The sequence below is a fragment of the Aricia agestis genome, chromosome 12 (assembly GCF_905147365.1).
Source record: "Aricia agestis chromosome 12, ilAriAges1.1, whole genome shotgun sequence".
Classification (NCBI taxonomy): domain Eukaryota; kingdom Metazoa; phylum Arthropoda; class Insecta; order Lepidoptera; family Lycaenidae; genus Aricia; species Aricia agestis.
Genome location: NC_056417.1, coordinates 6,880,202 through 6,898,586, shown reverse-complemented (window position 1 = coordinate 6,898,586; position 18,385 = coordinate 6,880,202). Strand labels below are relative to the sequence as shown.

Sequence of the window (18,385 nt, the reverse complement as noted above, 5' to 3'; positions counted from 1 at the left end):
TCCTTTTTGGAAGTCGGTTAAAAGGCGAGTAGATCGCAGCGACTTACAGGTACCTATATTTTATCGTTGGAAAATGTACGGTTCATGCGGGAATTTATTTTGCGTATATCGTTAAGAATTCAACATTTCATCTCGTCTAATTTCTGTCGCATACGCACGCTGTACTTCATTAGAACTCATTTTATCCGCAAACTTTTATGTACAAATTTGAAATGTCACAAAAAGTGCTGTTCTGTTGGTGAGTCTATTAAATAAATAAATAAATAAATAAGAAAATAGATGTAGAGCTTCTCTAAAGAAATACCTGCTAAGAAAAAAAGGCTAAGATTGAGAAAAATGATTGTGTAGAGTTAATGAGTAACATTTTTTTTGTTAACTTTGTCAAAAGTCTTTCTTCAAAAAATGTGATGTATACGTATGTAGGTTGTGCGCTCTATTTTTCACTAATTTATCGAATTTGAACGTACGTTCGTCTAACTTCCAAGTAGTACTTTTAAACAGAGTCTTCTTGGAATTACGCAAATTAGGATTTACCCACAAATTATTGACGTTTGTACTTATATCTAATTGACGTATAATGTATTGTATTTATATAAAATATTTGATCGTGATAACTGATAAACGTAAATACTCAGAAGTATCAAAAGGAAAACGGTAGGAAAATCATTTTCCCTGTATTATCATGTTTACAACTTAGTCGGTACAGCGAACTTGAAATATATATTTCAACGTTTATAAATAATAGTGTTTTTCGAGAAATAACAAGTTTCGAGAGAGAGCCAAAACGAGCTTGCTGGCTGGTGTTTTAAAAAAATATTATCATATCGAAATCTCTATGTCACTACCGGTCACACTCAGAAACATCACTTATTAATTACTTTAATTACGAGATTCACAGATTATTTATGTATGGGTGTTATCATTAAACTTCTCTGAGTGTAGCCGCAAGAGGCATCTCAAGTAGATCAAATAAATAAAACAATAACCAACACATCAATAAGAATAATAAAAACTAAGGAAACGTAACTCCCATACTGCAACCGTCTTGAACTTGGTTCTTTTTCGCACACTAAAATATGACAATAGCTACGATACGAGTATGGCAATAGCATTCAAATTTACATGCATTTACATGCTGTTAAACTTTTTACTTAATTATTGTCTGCACTTGTATTAATACATCAAATTGTGTACCGAATACATGCACAAAGTATGCATGTATTCGGGTCTCATTTTCTAGACTCGCGGAACATTTTTGACAGAGTTACTCTTCCTTAGTTTTAAAAAACTTTTGAGGATTACTAAACTCAAATTAAATGAGGTAAGTATTTATGGATTTCAAGTTTAACAAATAATATAAAGGTGCGATGTAACAAAAACGGAACACCTGTATAAGATCATCTGATAGGTTATTAACACCCTGTAGGTTAAAGCCACTACTTGGTTCTCTCCTATCCGGTTTGTGGCATAATAGGTGTAAGCTGTATGCCATTACCTTATGTAACTTATGGAAATCCGCCAAACTTGTGCCACTAAATACTTCATGTTCTAGAATGTGCGATTCGGTATTTGGAGTAACTTGATTTAGGTTTTCCATTTCAATTGAATTACTTTGCTTTAGTGGAAGAAGCTGTTAAACTTTTTACTTAACTTGTAATTAATGAAAATCAACTTACATCTAGTATTATGTTAGTACTTGAGTCACTTGTACTAGATAACCCGCTACCTTATCACGTAAATAATATAGCGATCAACAATCCACTAGCAATAATCGCGCGAGTGATTGCTGGGTGTCATGAATGTCACAAATAATGGTGTCATGTATAGTGATCGATTGCAATCGTATTGTTTTGGCTGATACGTGATACGAAATTGCGATTTTGGAGCAATTATCGCGCAATAATTGCTATCGCATTGCTCTCGCAAGATACGTGATACGGGGGCGGGTGAACTTCGTATCACTTCCCTCAAATTATAAACCTTTCTTGAACTTCACGAATATTTATAGACTTAAAATCAACCTCAAAATCAGTCAGCCGTTGTCGAGTTTTAGCGAAATTTTTTTATATAGATAGAAGATAGATAATAAATAATAATTGCAGTAGTAACTACAAGACGTACCAAAGAAGTTTTCATGTACTTAGGTAACTATGTACCTTTTTAGACTATAATTTTTAAGATGACGACGAATTTACTATCTTTGTTATAGGTGATGGCTTACACGAAGGTAGCAATCATTTTGTTCACCTTTTGAACTTATTTATTGTGATAGTGCAATGCAGGAATAAGGCGCTGGTTGGTTTGCCACAATACTTCACTAACAATGTTGATAAATCCGACGAAAAAGATGGAAAAAGCCGACTACTTTTGCAACAACAAATATTTTTGCCGCAGTCCTAGAGGTTCATCTCTATATTAGTTAGAAGATAATAATTGAACAAAAGTTTATTCTGTTTTATCCTTAGTGTCAGTACTCAGTTAAAGTAAGAATTTCGACCTTTAACTGAGAAATTACAAAAATTTTAGTGATATTTTTGCCATCTAAGTAAAATATGTTATAAGTTTTTTAAGTACGTCATAAATTAAAATTCTTTCAGCTAATTTTCTTTTAATTTTCCATATTTATTATACATTTGTCTTATTCAAGTGAATAGGTAGAATAATATTTCAAACGCAAAGCTTAAAAATTGTTCACAACTTTTACAAGGTTGTTTCTCAGGGTCAGAACAAACTTAACTATTGTAGTTACCGATGAAGTTTGTAGATAATAACAGTGGTTAATGTATTAACCACATAGCTTAAAGTTGAACTTGGACTACATTAGACTACTGCCTACATCTACACTGTATAATACAGTGTAAGACAGTAGTCTAAGATACATTATGTAGCCTGAATAGAGTTATGCAAGTGATATGCAAATGAATTAAAAGGTTAATTAGGATATCTGGATTTTAGGTTATCTATAATTAAAATCTCGTATTGTAGGTCTTAGTAACAGATGAACGATTAATTGAGGTGAGAAATATTACCTAGGCATTTATTATTGTTTGTACTAGCCTTAAATTTTATCTTATTATAAATATTTAAATAACATCATTTTTTAAATAAAAAATATATAAAAATCTTACTTATTATCAGATCCCATTTTCACGTTTCACTCAAACAACAATCATCAAAAAACATAAAACAACCACTGTATTTAGAGTTCAAAATTCAAAATCACACACGAGCGTACTACGTCGCCGACTGGCGCGGTGTGAGGCTGGATGGATCCTTCGGTTGATCGGTTGAAGGGAGAAAGTTAGCGGTTACGTCGCGATGACGCTACGGTTGCGTATCCGATGACGAATTCGAGTCTGCACTACTGACATCGTGAACGGCAGCCCTACTTTTCGTATTTACATTTTTCAATAAAATTTATTTGGTTTGAGTTGAATTTAATACGTTACATAATATATAGAAAATAATAAAAGAGACTTAGGACCTTTTGTTTAGTTTAGCTTTTGTGTATATTTTTTTTGTCTATCCTACTGACGTCGTGTAAAGTAGCCCTACTTTTCGTATTTACATTTTTCAATAAAAATTTGGGTTAAATTTAAATTGAATAATTATGTTATATAAGGAGGGATAAAATTAAAATAAATTTAGTACTGGATGAATAATTTTCTTCTGCAGTATTGACACCGTGAACGGCAGCCCTATTTTTTGTATTTATATTTTTAATAAAAATTTTGATATGATTGTTAAATATGTCACATAACAGAAAGCCCTAAAAGCCTTTTAATAATACCTTTTGCTTAGTTAAATGTTAAGCTTATGAGTAACTTTATTTGTACTACTGACATCGTAAACGGCAACGTAACACTTTTCGTATTTATATTTTTCAATAAAATGTATGTAGGTTGAATTTAAATTGTTTAATACATTACATAACAGACATCATCACTACATATTATAAAACAAAGTCGCTTTTTTCCCTCATGTCCCTTTGTTTCCTTTAATCTTTAAAACTACGCAACGGATTTTGATGCGGTTTTCTTTAGTAGATAGAGTGATTCAAGAGGAAGGTTTATAAGTATAATAACATTAATTTAATAGCGAAGAAATACTGTTATTGTTGGTGTTTCTAATGTGTCGTAAATAATTTAAAAAAATCCGCTTACATTGCAAACGCAGGCTGAACCCTATGAGATTTATCAAAATAATGGACCAAGTATTATACACATTGAAAAGGTCTACAGAAAACTCCACGATGTTATGTCTATCTCTTATGGATATCCCACATTTTTTTTGTTATTTACTTTTTCCGACAAATCATGGCTAATTTTCTCAGCAATTTTAATACATACAGCATTAATCCTTATCCAATTAAATACCTTAAATACATTGTTGATTTAATGTAGATCTATATGGCCATTTACAGCATATGATTTAAATGAATATTTTCGAAGATATAACAGATTAAAAAATTGCGGGACGTAGCGTTTGCGGCAATACAGGCCATTAATGCGGGCCACGGGTGGTAATGAATATTAATCAAAACTACTGAATCGATTTTAATCATTTTTTCAGTGAGTGACATAGGTTATATTATATTTTATACCCATGCGAAGCAGGGGCGGGTCGCTAGTAAAATATAAAAGAAGAGTTTTAAGGACTTAAAGGGGACCTTTTACTTAGTTTAATGTTAAGCTTTTATGAGTAATTTTATTTGTCTGCACTACTGACATCGTGAACGGAAGCCCTACTTTTCGTATTTACATTTTTCAATAAAAATTGTGGGCTGATATTTAAATTATTTAATGCGTTACATAAGGACCGATGAGACTAAATTCTAATATTTGTAAATTAAATAAAAAGGAAAATAAAAACTTTTGGCACTATTGATATTGAACGTGTCGAACTACTTTTCTTTTTTCAGTTGAATAGAAAATTTCAGTGAAATTAAAATTATTTTACATGGTTGAAAAAAGCGGATTAAGTCCTTGCAATTTGAGGTAGCTACAATTCATTTGTCGATTTTACTAAAATAAAGTAACACTTTTTTAAGTGCTTGGTTTAATTATTACTAACGTATTATTATTTCTAAAAATTATGTTTGTTTGCAAAATCTTTGAAGTTTTGTTACGTGACATGATATACGCTAATGACGTGAACTACCATATAGCTAATTTGATATAATTATTTTTTTTATGAAATAAGGGGGCAAACGAGCAAACGGGTCACCTGATGGAAAGCAACTTCCGTCGCCCATGGACACTCACAGCATCAGAAGAGCTGCAAGTGCGTTGCCGGCCTTTTAAGAAGAAATAGGATAATAGGGGAGGGTAGGGAAGGGAATGGGATAGGGGATTGGGCCTCCGGTAAACTCACTCACTCGGCGAAACACAGCGCACACAGCGCAAGCGCTGTTTCACGCCGGTTTTCTGTGAGAACGTGGTATTTCTCCGGTCGAGCCGGCCCATTCGTGCCGAAGCATGGCTCTCCCACATATAAATTATTTAATTGTTTATGTTATTTAAGGCAATACTTGGTTTCATTATTATACAGATTTTAATTAATCACGTTAATTTGTTAAATTACTTCACAAAGGTTTGTATTAGATTGTAATTACAATCTTTCCCGCTATTTCTCAAAAGAAACTATAATTAGAATCTTCCAAAGAGGTCATGTATCTTGAAGCGGGTTTAATACTTCTGTCTATCCCAAAAAAGTACACAATGTGCCAACCAGAAGATTTTACTTTAAAAATTTCGCGTTTTTAAAATGTTAGTAATCTAGAGACATAAACTCCTAAACTAAACATGTAATTTTAGTTCAATTTGCATCTTTTGTACTCAAAATATTATTACAGTATAATACCATATAGTAGATTGACTTAGCCGTGTCCCTGAAATCATACTCGCTCCACACAGAGACAAGTTTTAAGGGCGTGCGATGTGATATTGCATTGTATTGCCTCTTAAGATTATCTAAAACTAGATAAGAAATTCCACGGAAACCGAACATTTTCCCATATAAGTAGCCTATGTCCTTCCCCATGGTCTACTTTATATCTGTACCAAATCACAATATCAATAGTTCTAAGGATTAGCGTGTTTGAACAAACAAAATCTTCAGCTCTATAATTAGTACTTATAGTAAGGATTACACTCCTGTGAGCGTGCGTTTGATGCGGTCTAAATTTAAGCATGAAGAATATGGTCTACTGTATTATTTATACTGTCGTATTATGGCAATTACCGATTACGTTCGCAAATCGCATGTGACGTAACATGCAGGTTAAATTGAATAAATATTGGATTGTGTCGCTTTCACTTTTGCATGTGCCTGATAAGACGCGTATGTGGGCGACACATCGAAATACCGTCATATAGAACAATACAACCAGACATAACCAACATAATATGGCTTCAGTTTAACTGGTAGTTAGAACAGTACTTATGTTACTTTTCTTTAGCTGCCTAGTTTTTGTCATAATCAGGTGATTATGACGGTACCTATTTACTAAGTACCTAGCTAAGACAGCGAAAATTGTATGACCGATCCAAAAATGAAAATCAACTAAGCTTCACTCTCACTCAGTTACACTTCCATAGTTTAGTATTTCGATGGAGCAGCATGTATTATTTAACCAATGTCATTTTAAGGAGATCTGTGGGGCAAGGAATATTTGATAGGCACGTAAGACTCTTGGGCCATGGCCATGATGTACAACATTCAATGCACGACAATTATGGGCAATCATAGACGAATATTCTGGTCCTATTCATAAGAGCTCGTGGTAGTTCCCCGCGGGAGTACAACGCAGAGAGCCCCATAATATAAGAGTACCAGCTATTAAACGTCATCGAAAATATTTTTTATAAGAATATATTATTGACGGCCTCTACATAATTGAAATTTGGATATTCTATACGTTTAGGAAACTAACTGTCTGTATTATATTATTATATCTTACAATTTCATCAAAGGAATCAAATGAAAGTATACATTTCAAAAGTAAAAAAGTCAAAGTAAGATAATACTGGGGTTTTAAGCTCTATTATTTGCCATATATTTACGTGGGAGAGCCATGCTTCGGCACGAATGGGCCGGCTCGACCGGAGAAATACCACGCTCTCACAGAAAACCGGCGTGAAACAGCGCTTGCGCTGTGTTTCGTCGACTGAGTGAGTTTACCGGAGGCCCAATCCCCTACCCTATTCCCTTCCCTACCCTCCCTTATTCCCTTCTCTTACCTTCCCTTCCCATCCCTACCCTCCCCTATTACCTGATTCCCTCTTAAAAGGCCGGCAACGCAGCTCTTCTGATGCTGCGAGTGTCCATGAGTGACGGAAGTTGCTTTCCATCAGGTGACCCATTTGCTCGTTTGCCCCCTTATATCATAAAAAAAATATATATCCATATCGTTCTACGATAAAGTCCTTTCTTGTCTAGATTAAAAAATATATATATTTGCCATAATATTAAAGGTCAATAATATATTATTTGGTAGTGCAATGTTCCTAAAAACTGTGATGAGACATGCAACATCCCATCAATTTACAAAGTAATAACCGAGCAATTTAACATAATCTTTTAATCAGCAATTTCACTTAGTTAACTAGATAGTTAGAACATAATTTAACTCTTATGAACTATTTAATCAATTCTTGTAGTATGCTAAGTTGTTTTTGTGTATATCTTGCTTAAAACTATCATGAATAATCTAAAATTTAAATCCATTCCTAGGAACAGGCACTCGCCAGCGTAGCTGTAAGCTCACGTAATCCCGCGGCCCGCGTAGGGAGAATAGTGGAGTGCCGCCGAGTTTTTAGTGGGTAGGGGCTACGTCAACTACCATCTTTCGTGCCTTATCACACTGGCGATTAGCGAGCGATTTGAAAGCGACGCGACTGCGCAGCGCACACGCCGCGATTGCGCAATGCGCGGCGTGTACATCGCGACAGCGCAGCGTCGTCGCGGCGTGGCGTGGACGCCATTTTGTACACTCGTGTACACAGATTATTACTATATAATATAGTAGATTCGTCTAGAGAGTGACGTCAGAATCCATTTTGCTGCTGAGTGTCCAAAACGCCGAAGGCAAGCTGCGTGCACGCCGCGCAATCGCGGCGTCATCACGGCGTGATCGCTGCGCAGTCGCGTCGCTTTCAAATCGCTCGCTAATCACCAGTGTGATAAGGCCCTTCGGGCGCAAGATGCTTAAAAGCATTTTCTCGGCGAAAAAAAAGACTCAAGTGTTGTAGACGTAAAGAGTTAACAAACAAAATATAAGTAGACATACTTTTACAATATTAGTATGGATATTTACTATGCTAAATTGTGTTAAATAGTGGCGAAACTTTACGTTTTTTTGTAATTTCAGCATTGCCGAAAGTGCCTTAAATACTTGCACCAAAAAATTCAAGTTAATAAGTTATATTCAGGGCATATTTTGCATGCCATTGGACAGGCCAAGGTTGATATAGTTAAATATTCACACCTTAAGCACAGTACAAATATACAGTAGAGTCACTTGTGTTATTGACATAGCTCAACACAGAGACGAGTTTACGCTCGTGCGAAGTGGTACTAAATAATGATGCTACCTAAAGTTATCTAAAGTTACGCCTATGTGTGAGTTTGTCTTATTCAAATGGGATAGTAAGAATGTGTTCTTATCATTATCATCTGCCCAAAGAGAGCAAAAATCCCGATCTTAGGGAGTCTTCAACTATCCCCGAAGTACTGTATTCTATTTGTATAGGGAATATTAGGTACGCAGAGGTCGTATCAGAGGACGCTACTGGCACGTACAGTAAATAATTAATCTGACCAAAATTCGACTTGTTGAGAGGACGCAATTTTATTTTTGACGTGGGAGAGCTATGCTTCGGCACGAATGGGCCGTCTCAACCGGAGAAATACCACGGGCTCACAGAAAGCCGGCGTGAAATAGCGCTTGCGCTGTGTTTCACCGAATGAGTGAGTTTACCGGAGGCCCAATCCCCTACCCTTTTCCCTTCCCTACCCTCCCCTATATTTCCTCTTAAAAGGCCGGCAATGCTGCGAGTGTCCATGGGCGACGGAAGTTGCTTTCCATCAGGTGACCCGTTTGCTCGTTTGCCCCCCTTATTTCATTAAAAAAATGTAAGGGTGGTCAACAACTGCTTAACCTCAAGTTTGTGGGGTCGCCACCCTTGTCTCCCGGCCGCGCCGACATCTTGAAAAAAGGGCTGACAAACTGACAACACTATTTATCGCGATATCTTGGAAACTATACGTCTTACAAAGTAAAAAAAAAATTTCCACAGCCGAACATAATATAGGTTATATTTTCGTTTTTGGAAGTTGGTTAAAAAATTGTAAAATCATAATTTGTTGCAAATTATTTTGCCTACAGTTTGTTTATAATATAACTTTTTGCCCTAATTTAAAAAGTTATAAGCAATAAAGTGAGATTTCGTGAAGAAGATGTCGAAAATCAAAACAGTTTTGGTAGTGAAGGGCCTAGTTTTTATTACAAGAAAAAATATGATCCATGGGACCGTCCGATTGCAAAAACCACTAGGCTATAGTCACAAAACTTTTATCAAGGTCGTTATAGTAAGACGTACGTCATATTCATTTGCAGATCTTGGAAAACATCTTGTCATCTTGTAAATCCATACACTATGAAGATACATAATAAGATGCTGCCAGAGATCCTAATGGGGAACATAACGTAGATAATAATCAACATGTGACATGAGCATCAGGTGAAAGCGGGCACCAAACTTGTCCGGTGACATTATGTCAGAGATGTACAGAACAGGAGTCACAGACACAAGAACCAAGAAGCGATAAAAACCTAATCTATAATATAAAAATGAGTCGCTGAATGTGTTGCTAAGCGCAAAACTGGAGAACGGCTGAACGGATTGGGCTAATTTTAGTCTTAAAATATTCGTAGAAGTCCAGGGAAGGTTTTTAAGCGACACGAAGTTCACCGGGACAGCTAGTAGGTAATAGATTTAAGTTGCATTTTAGTTGTATGGGTAGCAAGATAAGTATTAAATTTATCACATCTCCAGTATTAGTTTAGGCCGAGCGTTCACGACACGACAGTCTTAAGAGGAGTCCACACCGCCCTTTTTTCCATATAAATGTTGTCCCCTGTTTCCTCCCTGGATAATGCTAGTAAAGTTATAATTTTTACCTGAATATCTACGGCCACTAATACAATGTCCCTATGTTTTCTTTCTTTTCATAATTTAAATATTAAATAAGATATGAACGTTCAAAAACCCCAAAAAAATGGCCAGATTTTCCGCTGTGTTTAAACGTCCAGAAAACAGATTTGGCTAGATTATACAAAAAATGCAAAACATAGGAACACAGCTCAAGCCTTTTTTTAATCTTTAGTCAAAAAAAGTACTTAAATCGGTTAAGTTTTGGAGAAGGAATCAGGGGACAACGAATCGTTGATTTTCTGCAGTTGTCTCTATCGCATTCTGCGGTATAGGCTTGAGGTAAGGGAGACAGCTATAGATATGACACGTACTTTTTTTTCTTTTCTCTAGCCCCTGGTGTATCCTCTTAAGACAGACTAGCAGTATGAAAATATTTATTCAAATATTTTCGAAGCCTCATACAAAAAAACGATAATTTACATATTATTTTTAGCTATTCACTTCATCCACTTACGTCTTCATTTGACCAAAACGGATTATGCAAGCGTACCGAATGTGGTACAAGATAATATTGACAAAATTTCACTTTCATTGGCTCCGTATGTGTCGACGCATTCGTTCAGCTTTTCCGACGAGACAAAAGGTTCCTTGTCGCTTTCGCGCGCCATTATTATATCAGACATTTAAACAAATAGTGCCACTACGGTTCTCACAAACACAATGTGTTTTTGGTACGTGAAATCAGGACATTTTCACGAAAATACAAAATCTAGTGTAACACGACAGGTAGAATACTTATGACAGTGTAGACAATATAACTTTACGCACAAAGAAACGGCTGTTTAGGTAGCTAATAGCTATCGAATTGATTTCACCACTACAGGCATACAGTGTGCACAAATTTTTATAGATAAGGTGACCACAAAACATGATAAGACATTAATTGTGCACACATAATATTATAATGTGCAGTTGCAGTAGTGAAATGCATGTGATTCTCTGTCCAGAACCTATTAGTACCTATATTAGTTTATCCTGTTTGTAGTGGATATTATGAACTTATTTTCTTGTTGTCAGAGATATAGCCTCCAAAGTGGAGAAGAGAGATTGATTCGACACAAATTAGATAACGCCTATGTTCTATTTACATTTATATAATACGAGCTTTTGCCCTCGGCTTCGCTCGTGTTAAGAAGTATTATTATATACAAACTTTCATCCCCTATTTGAACCCCTTGGGATTGGAATTTATCAAAATCCTTTCTTAGCGGATGCCTACGTCATAACATCTACCTGCATGCCAAATTTCAGCCCGATCCGTCCAGTGGTTTGGGCTGTGCGTAGATAGATCACTATCGGCCGTTCCCAATATTTGATCTATCTCTGGTTTTGCCCTACTAGAGATAGGAATAACTCACATTAGACATTAGAGACATATATTTTATGTCAATTGTGAGCTATTCCTATCTTTAGTAGGGCAAAACCAGACATAGATCAAATATTGGGAACGGCCGTAAGTCAATCAGTCAGTCACCTTTGAGTTTTATATTATATATAGATATTCTATTGCACTATTAAAATAATTGTAAAAATCATGATAGATTTCGTGATTATGATTTCAAACTGTTATGGCGGCCGCAGTGTTTGAAGACCGGAACAACAAAGCACGAAGGAAATAAAATGTAATAATTTTGGACATAAATAATAATTGCAAATAATAACCATATTTTATAAATCACTTAATTTATGTCAAAATGATGCCTAAAATATTATAGTTGAGCAGCAAATAGTTTATAACGCGACAATCTCTATTATCTATACATATAATAAAACTGTAGAAATGACAATTCTGTACATTAAAGATATCCAAAAAATAATAAGCGGGGGCTGTTACTACATCGCTATAGAAGCCAAAACTGTGATTAGTTTTTTGTCTGTCTGTCTGTCTGTCTGTATGTTTTTTCTAGCATCACACGAAAACTACTGATCCGATTTGAATGCGGTTTTCGCAGATATATTTGTCTTCTCCCAACTTAACATCTGGTGTACAAAAATTTTTCCCCCCACCTCTCCAAGGGGTCAAAAGAGGGGGTAAGATTTTGTACCAAACTTTTTTCTTTAACACGAAAACTACTGATCCGATTTGAATACGGTTTTCGCAGATATATTTATCTTCTTCCAACTTAACATCTGGTGTATAAATTTTTCCCCCCTCACCCCTCTAAGGGGACCAAAGGGTGGGTCAAATTTTGTATCAAACTATTTTCTTCAATGGACTAACTTCATATTATTAACTGTATTTTTCAATTTAACATCTGGTGTATAAAATTTTTCCCCCACCCCTTTAAGGGGGTGGAAGAGGGGGTCAGATATTGTATCAAACTTTTTTTTAACATGAAAACTACTGATCCGATTTGAATATGGTTTTCGCAGATATATTTGTCTTCTTCCAACTTCATATCTGGTGTATAAAAATTTTCCCCCCCAACCCTCAAACGGGACCAAAGAGGAGGCAGATTTTGTATCAAAATTTTTTCTTGAATAAACTTACATCATATTATAAACCGTATTTTCCAATTTAATATCTGGTGTATAAAATTTTTCCCCTCACCACTCTAAGGGGGGACAAGAGAGGGGGCAAGATTTTGTATAAAACTTTTTTCTTTAACACGAAAACTACTGATCCGATTTGAATACGGTTTTTGCAGATATATATGCCTTTTTCAAACTTAGCATCTGCGCCGCCCAAATCCCCCCCCCCCCCCTCCCCCCCCCCCCCTCCCCCCACCTGGTAATGTTGCCAAGCAAAAACATGTTGCGTCGTTAGTGTTGAGTTAATTCTTATTCCTTAGAAACAAAATAAGTTATTAATTAATAGTGAAACATGTGAAACATACAGATTTCGAGTGTCATTTGATTAATATGAGGGAGGCTTTGCCTGGATATGGACAGACGGACAGGCTGATATTATATCTTTGTAATCGGGTTCCATTTTTTACCATTTGAGTAAGGGACCATAAAAAGGAGAGAATTATCCATTTCCGTTATTATACTATATTAACGCCTACGGGAAACAGCTATCCATACTAATATTATAAATGCGAAAGTGTATTTGTTTGTTTGTTTGTTTGTCTTTTCTTCGCAGCCTAACGAAGCAACCAATTGACTTGATTTTTGGCATCGACTTAGTTGAAAGGATAGAGAGTAACATAGGCTACTTTTGGTCTTGGAAAAACATCATGTTTCTAAAGGAGATTTGCAAGAATATTCGTATTGTACACGATTTTCGAATTCCACGCGAGCGAAGCCGCGGGCAAAAGTTAGTATTATAATAATTCCATTTCCATTCCCGCAACTATAGTTTAAGCACGAAGAGATAATAGACAGACATACATGATACATTTGCATTTAAAACATTATGAATGGTACAGTTTAAAACGTTGGACATAGGAGAGCCATACTTCGGCACGAATGGGCCGGCTCGACCGGAGAGATACCACGGGCTCACAGAAAACCGGCGTGAATTTCCATCAGGTGACCCGTTTGCTCGTTTGCCCACTTATTTCATTAAAAAAAAATGATGGCGTATGAATAAAAGTACCTTGATCCTTCACTACGATTATAGTTACCAATTGCCATACCAACAGCTTATTATAGAGTGCATTCGCCCGGATATATTCAGGTTTACAAAATGTAAGCTAAGACATTATAAAAAATTCAGCTGCATACAGCTTCCGCCTATCTACAACCAAGGTGACTAAAGAATGTCGGATTTACGACCTTATGGCCATTCGGTTTTGTTTTTCATAATTACGTTTTATTTCGAGATATAATATCAGATTTAAATATAGCACTCATGAAACAGACATATAGTAATATAAGTTAAATGCAGTAGAGTCTTTTTATACAAAATCGAAGGATATAATAGTTTTGTCTCAATTGGGAGAGTGTTAATGGATATCATAATTGAATAAACTAGAGATCGCCCAATGGTCGAAATTTGACCAAAGTTTCAACGACATTAGGATTACCTACTGCCTATATTTTGTAAAAAATATTGACTTTATCATATTTTTTTCAACTCTTGTCTCTAGAACTCACCTGATTTCAGACTGGCCGTGTAAGCATTATCTAATAAAATCTAAGATTCAATAAAATAACTATTTAAATCTATTTTCATTGGTAACCTTGTTGTCAACAGACTTCAGCCATAAATAAAAGAGTGTAATTCCTATGTATAGGCTTGTCACTCAAAAATCTGACATTTTTCCTAGTGTGTGTGTTGTAGTGTGTGTAATGTTTTATTTGTTAAAAAAATGTATGATAAAAGCATAATTTCAAAATAATATAACTTTCATAACCATATTAAAACTGTGCCTTAAGATGACATATAGTATGACTTTTCGTGGCCTATCAACAAATCCTTCTTAATCACACCTACCCCAGGTTATACAATGTTCTTACAAAATCTGGTTAGTCCGTTGAAATTCCTTTCACCGTCACGTGACCAGCACTCGTGACTCCCGGAGAATGGTGGGGCTCGATTTTAATTGGTCCAAACTCATTGTGTAACATCGACCTTTGTTTACTTCAATCATTACAATCCGCGCGAGGACTGGTTGAGGATCGGGGGCAGACGCGCCTCCGATGGCAAAATATCCAGCGTTATCCTCAGTAAAAACGTACTAAAAACCCATAATACAATTCTTTGAAGTTGGTGACACGAGTATGTTATTTCACACCCGCTTCGCCAATCGTTTCTTTTCTTAGGGGATATGTTTACAAAAAAAATTAATAAGGCAATAAACATTTAGTCCCTATCCAAGACAGCATGCAAAAAAAGAGTTAATGAATGGCCGCTAACTCTATCTTACAAGAACACTGAAACTCTCATTACTTTACCTGACTAATACACACACTCACTCAAACACACACACACACGCGCACACACTATACTATCACACTATCACTAGTTGAGTATGTGCTACATAACATTGTATTGATCTTAATGTGGTGAGATAATAAACGAATTTTTATTTATTATTTATTTAAATTTTAGAAAAATGATGAGTCACAAAACTCAGCAAAGCTTTAATACGCAAACAGATATTAATTGAAAAGTAGTTGTATACCTATTCTAATTTTGAATGCAGCAAACATCGCACCGCCTCGTCATGTTATATTGTATTAAAATATTTTTATATTAAAAATACCCAAAGATACTAAAAACAATACCCTATATTCTTAACCACCGAGTCTGTTACATTAGTGATGAGCACATCCATTCATCTTTCTGCGCCGTCTTCCTTTACGGCTCTTGTTGCCACCACAACACAAATAATGCATTAAAAGTAGGCCATGCAACATAGTATTTTTTCCCTTATTTTTATTTACTCTCGAAACAAAATGATCATAGGAAAACGTGTCTCGAGTCTCGGCGCATCATTACATCGCACACATCGATTTGAACAATGTTCAGTGAGCTAGTGGAGGTCAGCTCGTGTTAGAAGGGAGCTCAAGGATCGTCGTGACCGGGCGCCATCATTGTTTTATTTATTCATTAATACCTCATCATTATCTTATTTACTATTTTTTTAATAAAATAAGGAGGCAAACAAGCAGATGGGTCACTTGATGGAAAGCAATTATCGTCGCCCCTGGACACTCTCAACATTAGAAGAGCTGCAGGTACGTTGCCAAGATGACAGCTTCAGAGACAACGCTATCATTATTTGACAGCGCTATCACGTGGGAGAGCCATGCTTCGACACGAATGGGCCGGCTCGACCGTAGAAATACCACGTTCTCACAGTAAACCAGCGTAAAACAGCGCTTGCGCTGTGTTTCGCCGAGTGAGTGAGTTTACCGGAGGCCCAATCCCCTACCCTTCCCTACCCTCCCCTATTCCCTTCCCATCCCTGCCCTCCCCTATTACCCTATTCCCTCTTACAAGGCCGGCAACGCACCTGCAGCTCTTCTGATGCTGCGAGTATCCATGGGCGACGGAAGTTGCTTTCCATCAGGTGACCCGTTTGCACGTTTGCCCCCTTATTTCATTAAAAAAAAAATATTCATTAACACCTCATCACGTTTATGAAAACGTATTGTCGACGAAATTCCTGTTCGACCGAGCTTGGCATAACCGCCAAGTTAAATATAATGACGAATTTTAGAGTCTAAATAGCACAATGGCATAATGGAAAGAGTTTAATTTATTACTTTTAATCTCGTTATTAAGGTTGGGTTGCACCAACAAACTGTAACTATAACTGTAACTTTAACTACAATGCAAAATGTCAAATATTTGGTTAAAGTTAAAAACAGACGCCATCAAGACGCCATATTTAACCATAAACATAGAGCTCGACAAGGTTTTAAATACACGTGGCGAAAAAAGGAACTAACCTGCCATCATAGAAAAACGCCGTTTTTGACAGTTCTCCTTTACCAGCAGCGCCCCCGCCCACGTTCATTTATAACCTTGTTGGACCAGCTGTCATCTGTCAATTTCTCCGGTCAAAGTTAAGGTTAAAGTTAAATTTGCCTTAACTTTAACCACGCCTCTGGTGCAACCCATCCTAAGGAATGTCGTCTGTACGTCTTTTAGTTACAATAATTTTTAAGTAACTTAAATACTATCGACACATTAATTCTGTTCGATCAGTATTAAAACTTTGCCTTTACACCAGGACTACGTATATTTTGAGACACAAAAGATGCGATGATGTAGATATAGGTTGTATTATTTAATTGCAGGCTCTGTAAAAAATAGTTTCGTTAATAAAATTCAATGTATTGTTTCCTTTTAAACTTCTCAAATTGTATGACCTAAAGTTCATAAGAACACTATATTATTTACAATTTTCATTCGAATTCGAATCATCCATGTTTCCTCGGAATTCAGATATATTTGCTTTTAACGCATAAAAACCCTACCGCATATAATATTCTTGGTAAGATAAAACTAAAAGCCACGAGAGCCATCATTTACTGAGTTTATCAACCCGGATAACAATTTCGCAACGCGGACTTTTCCCAAAAAGTACATCCCGTATATGTGATCTGCTAAAATTAATGATACCTCGGCGTGTATGTGGTTTTATCAAGATCGAGACATTTTTTAAAGGAAATGACATACCTACATCATGTATATCTCTATAAAGATAGGTAGTTGAATGAGTACAATGAACTCGGGTAGTAATAGTGAAACTAAGCGATGAAAATTAAAAATATATTACTCACTAGCTGACGCACGCAACTCCGTTGCGCAAAAATTCGTTTATCACGCAGGAAACGTACATTTTTCCGGGATAAAAAGTATCCTATGTCCTTTCCCGGGACTCAAAGTATCTCCATGCTAAATTTCAGAAAAATCGGCTCAGCAGTTTGGGCGTGAAGAGGTAATAGACAGACAGACGGACAGACAGACACACTTTCGCATTTATAATATTAGTATGGATATGGATATAATATGTTTTAGTTACGAGGATGAATGATTATTTAAAAAAAATATATATAATAACTAATAACAATTACCTACTATTAAAATATATAGGTGAAGCTTATTACTATTCAAGTTTATACACATACTAGTTGAATACTCCATGAGTTTATGTAAATAAGGATTTTTAATCCTCGAAAATATGTCATCAAATGCTTTCAAAGTATATTTAGGAGCATAAAAAATGTATTGAATAGTTTAATAATGCCACAATAATGATTTATTTTAATTTATTATAATGAAAGCACCGAGAAAATGACGACAAGTTATCTACAAAATAATAATATTATCAATACTATTTTCAATAAAATGGTTTCTGTTGCTACGCGGATATATTATTGGAGGAAATCTAATTAAGTACAGACAATAAAATATGAGGAACGTTATGTAACTGAAAGTCTAACGCGGTATCAGGGTCAGATTTATATAAGTAATATTTTTAATGAGTATAGGCCACTTAAATGTTGACGCCCCTATGTACTCTGCCGCCATCCTAGGACGCTGTTGCCTAGGGCTGGTATAAATAGTCAGTACTCAAGATGCATCTCGGCCAGAAGACGGTTCAGGCTCTGTGATTGGTTGGCTGTCAAAATTTGGACCAATCACAGAGTCGAACCGCGTCTTGAGACCGGGTCGCATCGTAAGTACTGACTATTTATACCAGCCTAGGACGCTATAGAACACTGCCGCCTATAGGCCATGTCCTAATACTGCCTTAGATACATAA

At 35.9% G+C, this 18,385-nt stretch overlaps 1 protein-coding gene across 2 annotated transcripts in view; it reads right to left on the bottom strand.

Moving 5' to 3' along the window:
- The window catches only part of LOC121732656 (peroxidasin homolog pxn-2), a 100,660-nt gene that overhangs the window by 56,616 nt on the left and 25,659 nt on the right, over nt 1–18,385 (bottom strand). The window contains exon 1 of one of the 2 annotated variants that reach the window (XM_042122612.1): nt 3,129–3,241. The exons of the other annotated variant lie outside the window; for it this stretch is intronic. Coding sequence (XP_041978546.1) covers nt 3,129–3,145 — 17 coding nt within the window. The 5' untranslated portion in view covers nt 3,146–3,241. Of the gene's footprint in view, nt 1–3,128; nt 3,242–18,385 lie in introns of those variants that run through there. 2 annotated transcript variants of the gene reach the window in all.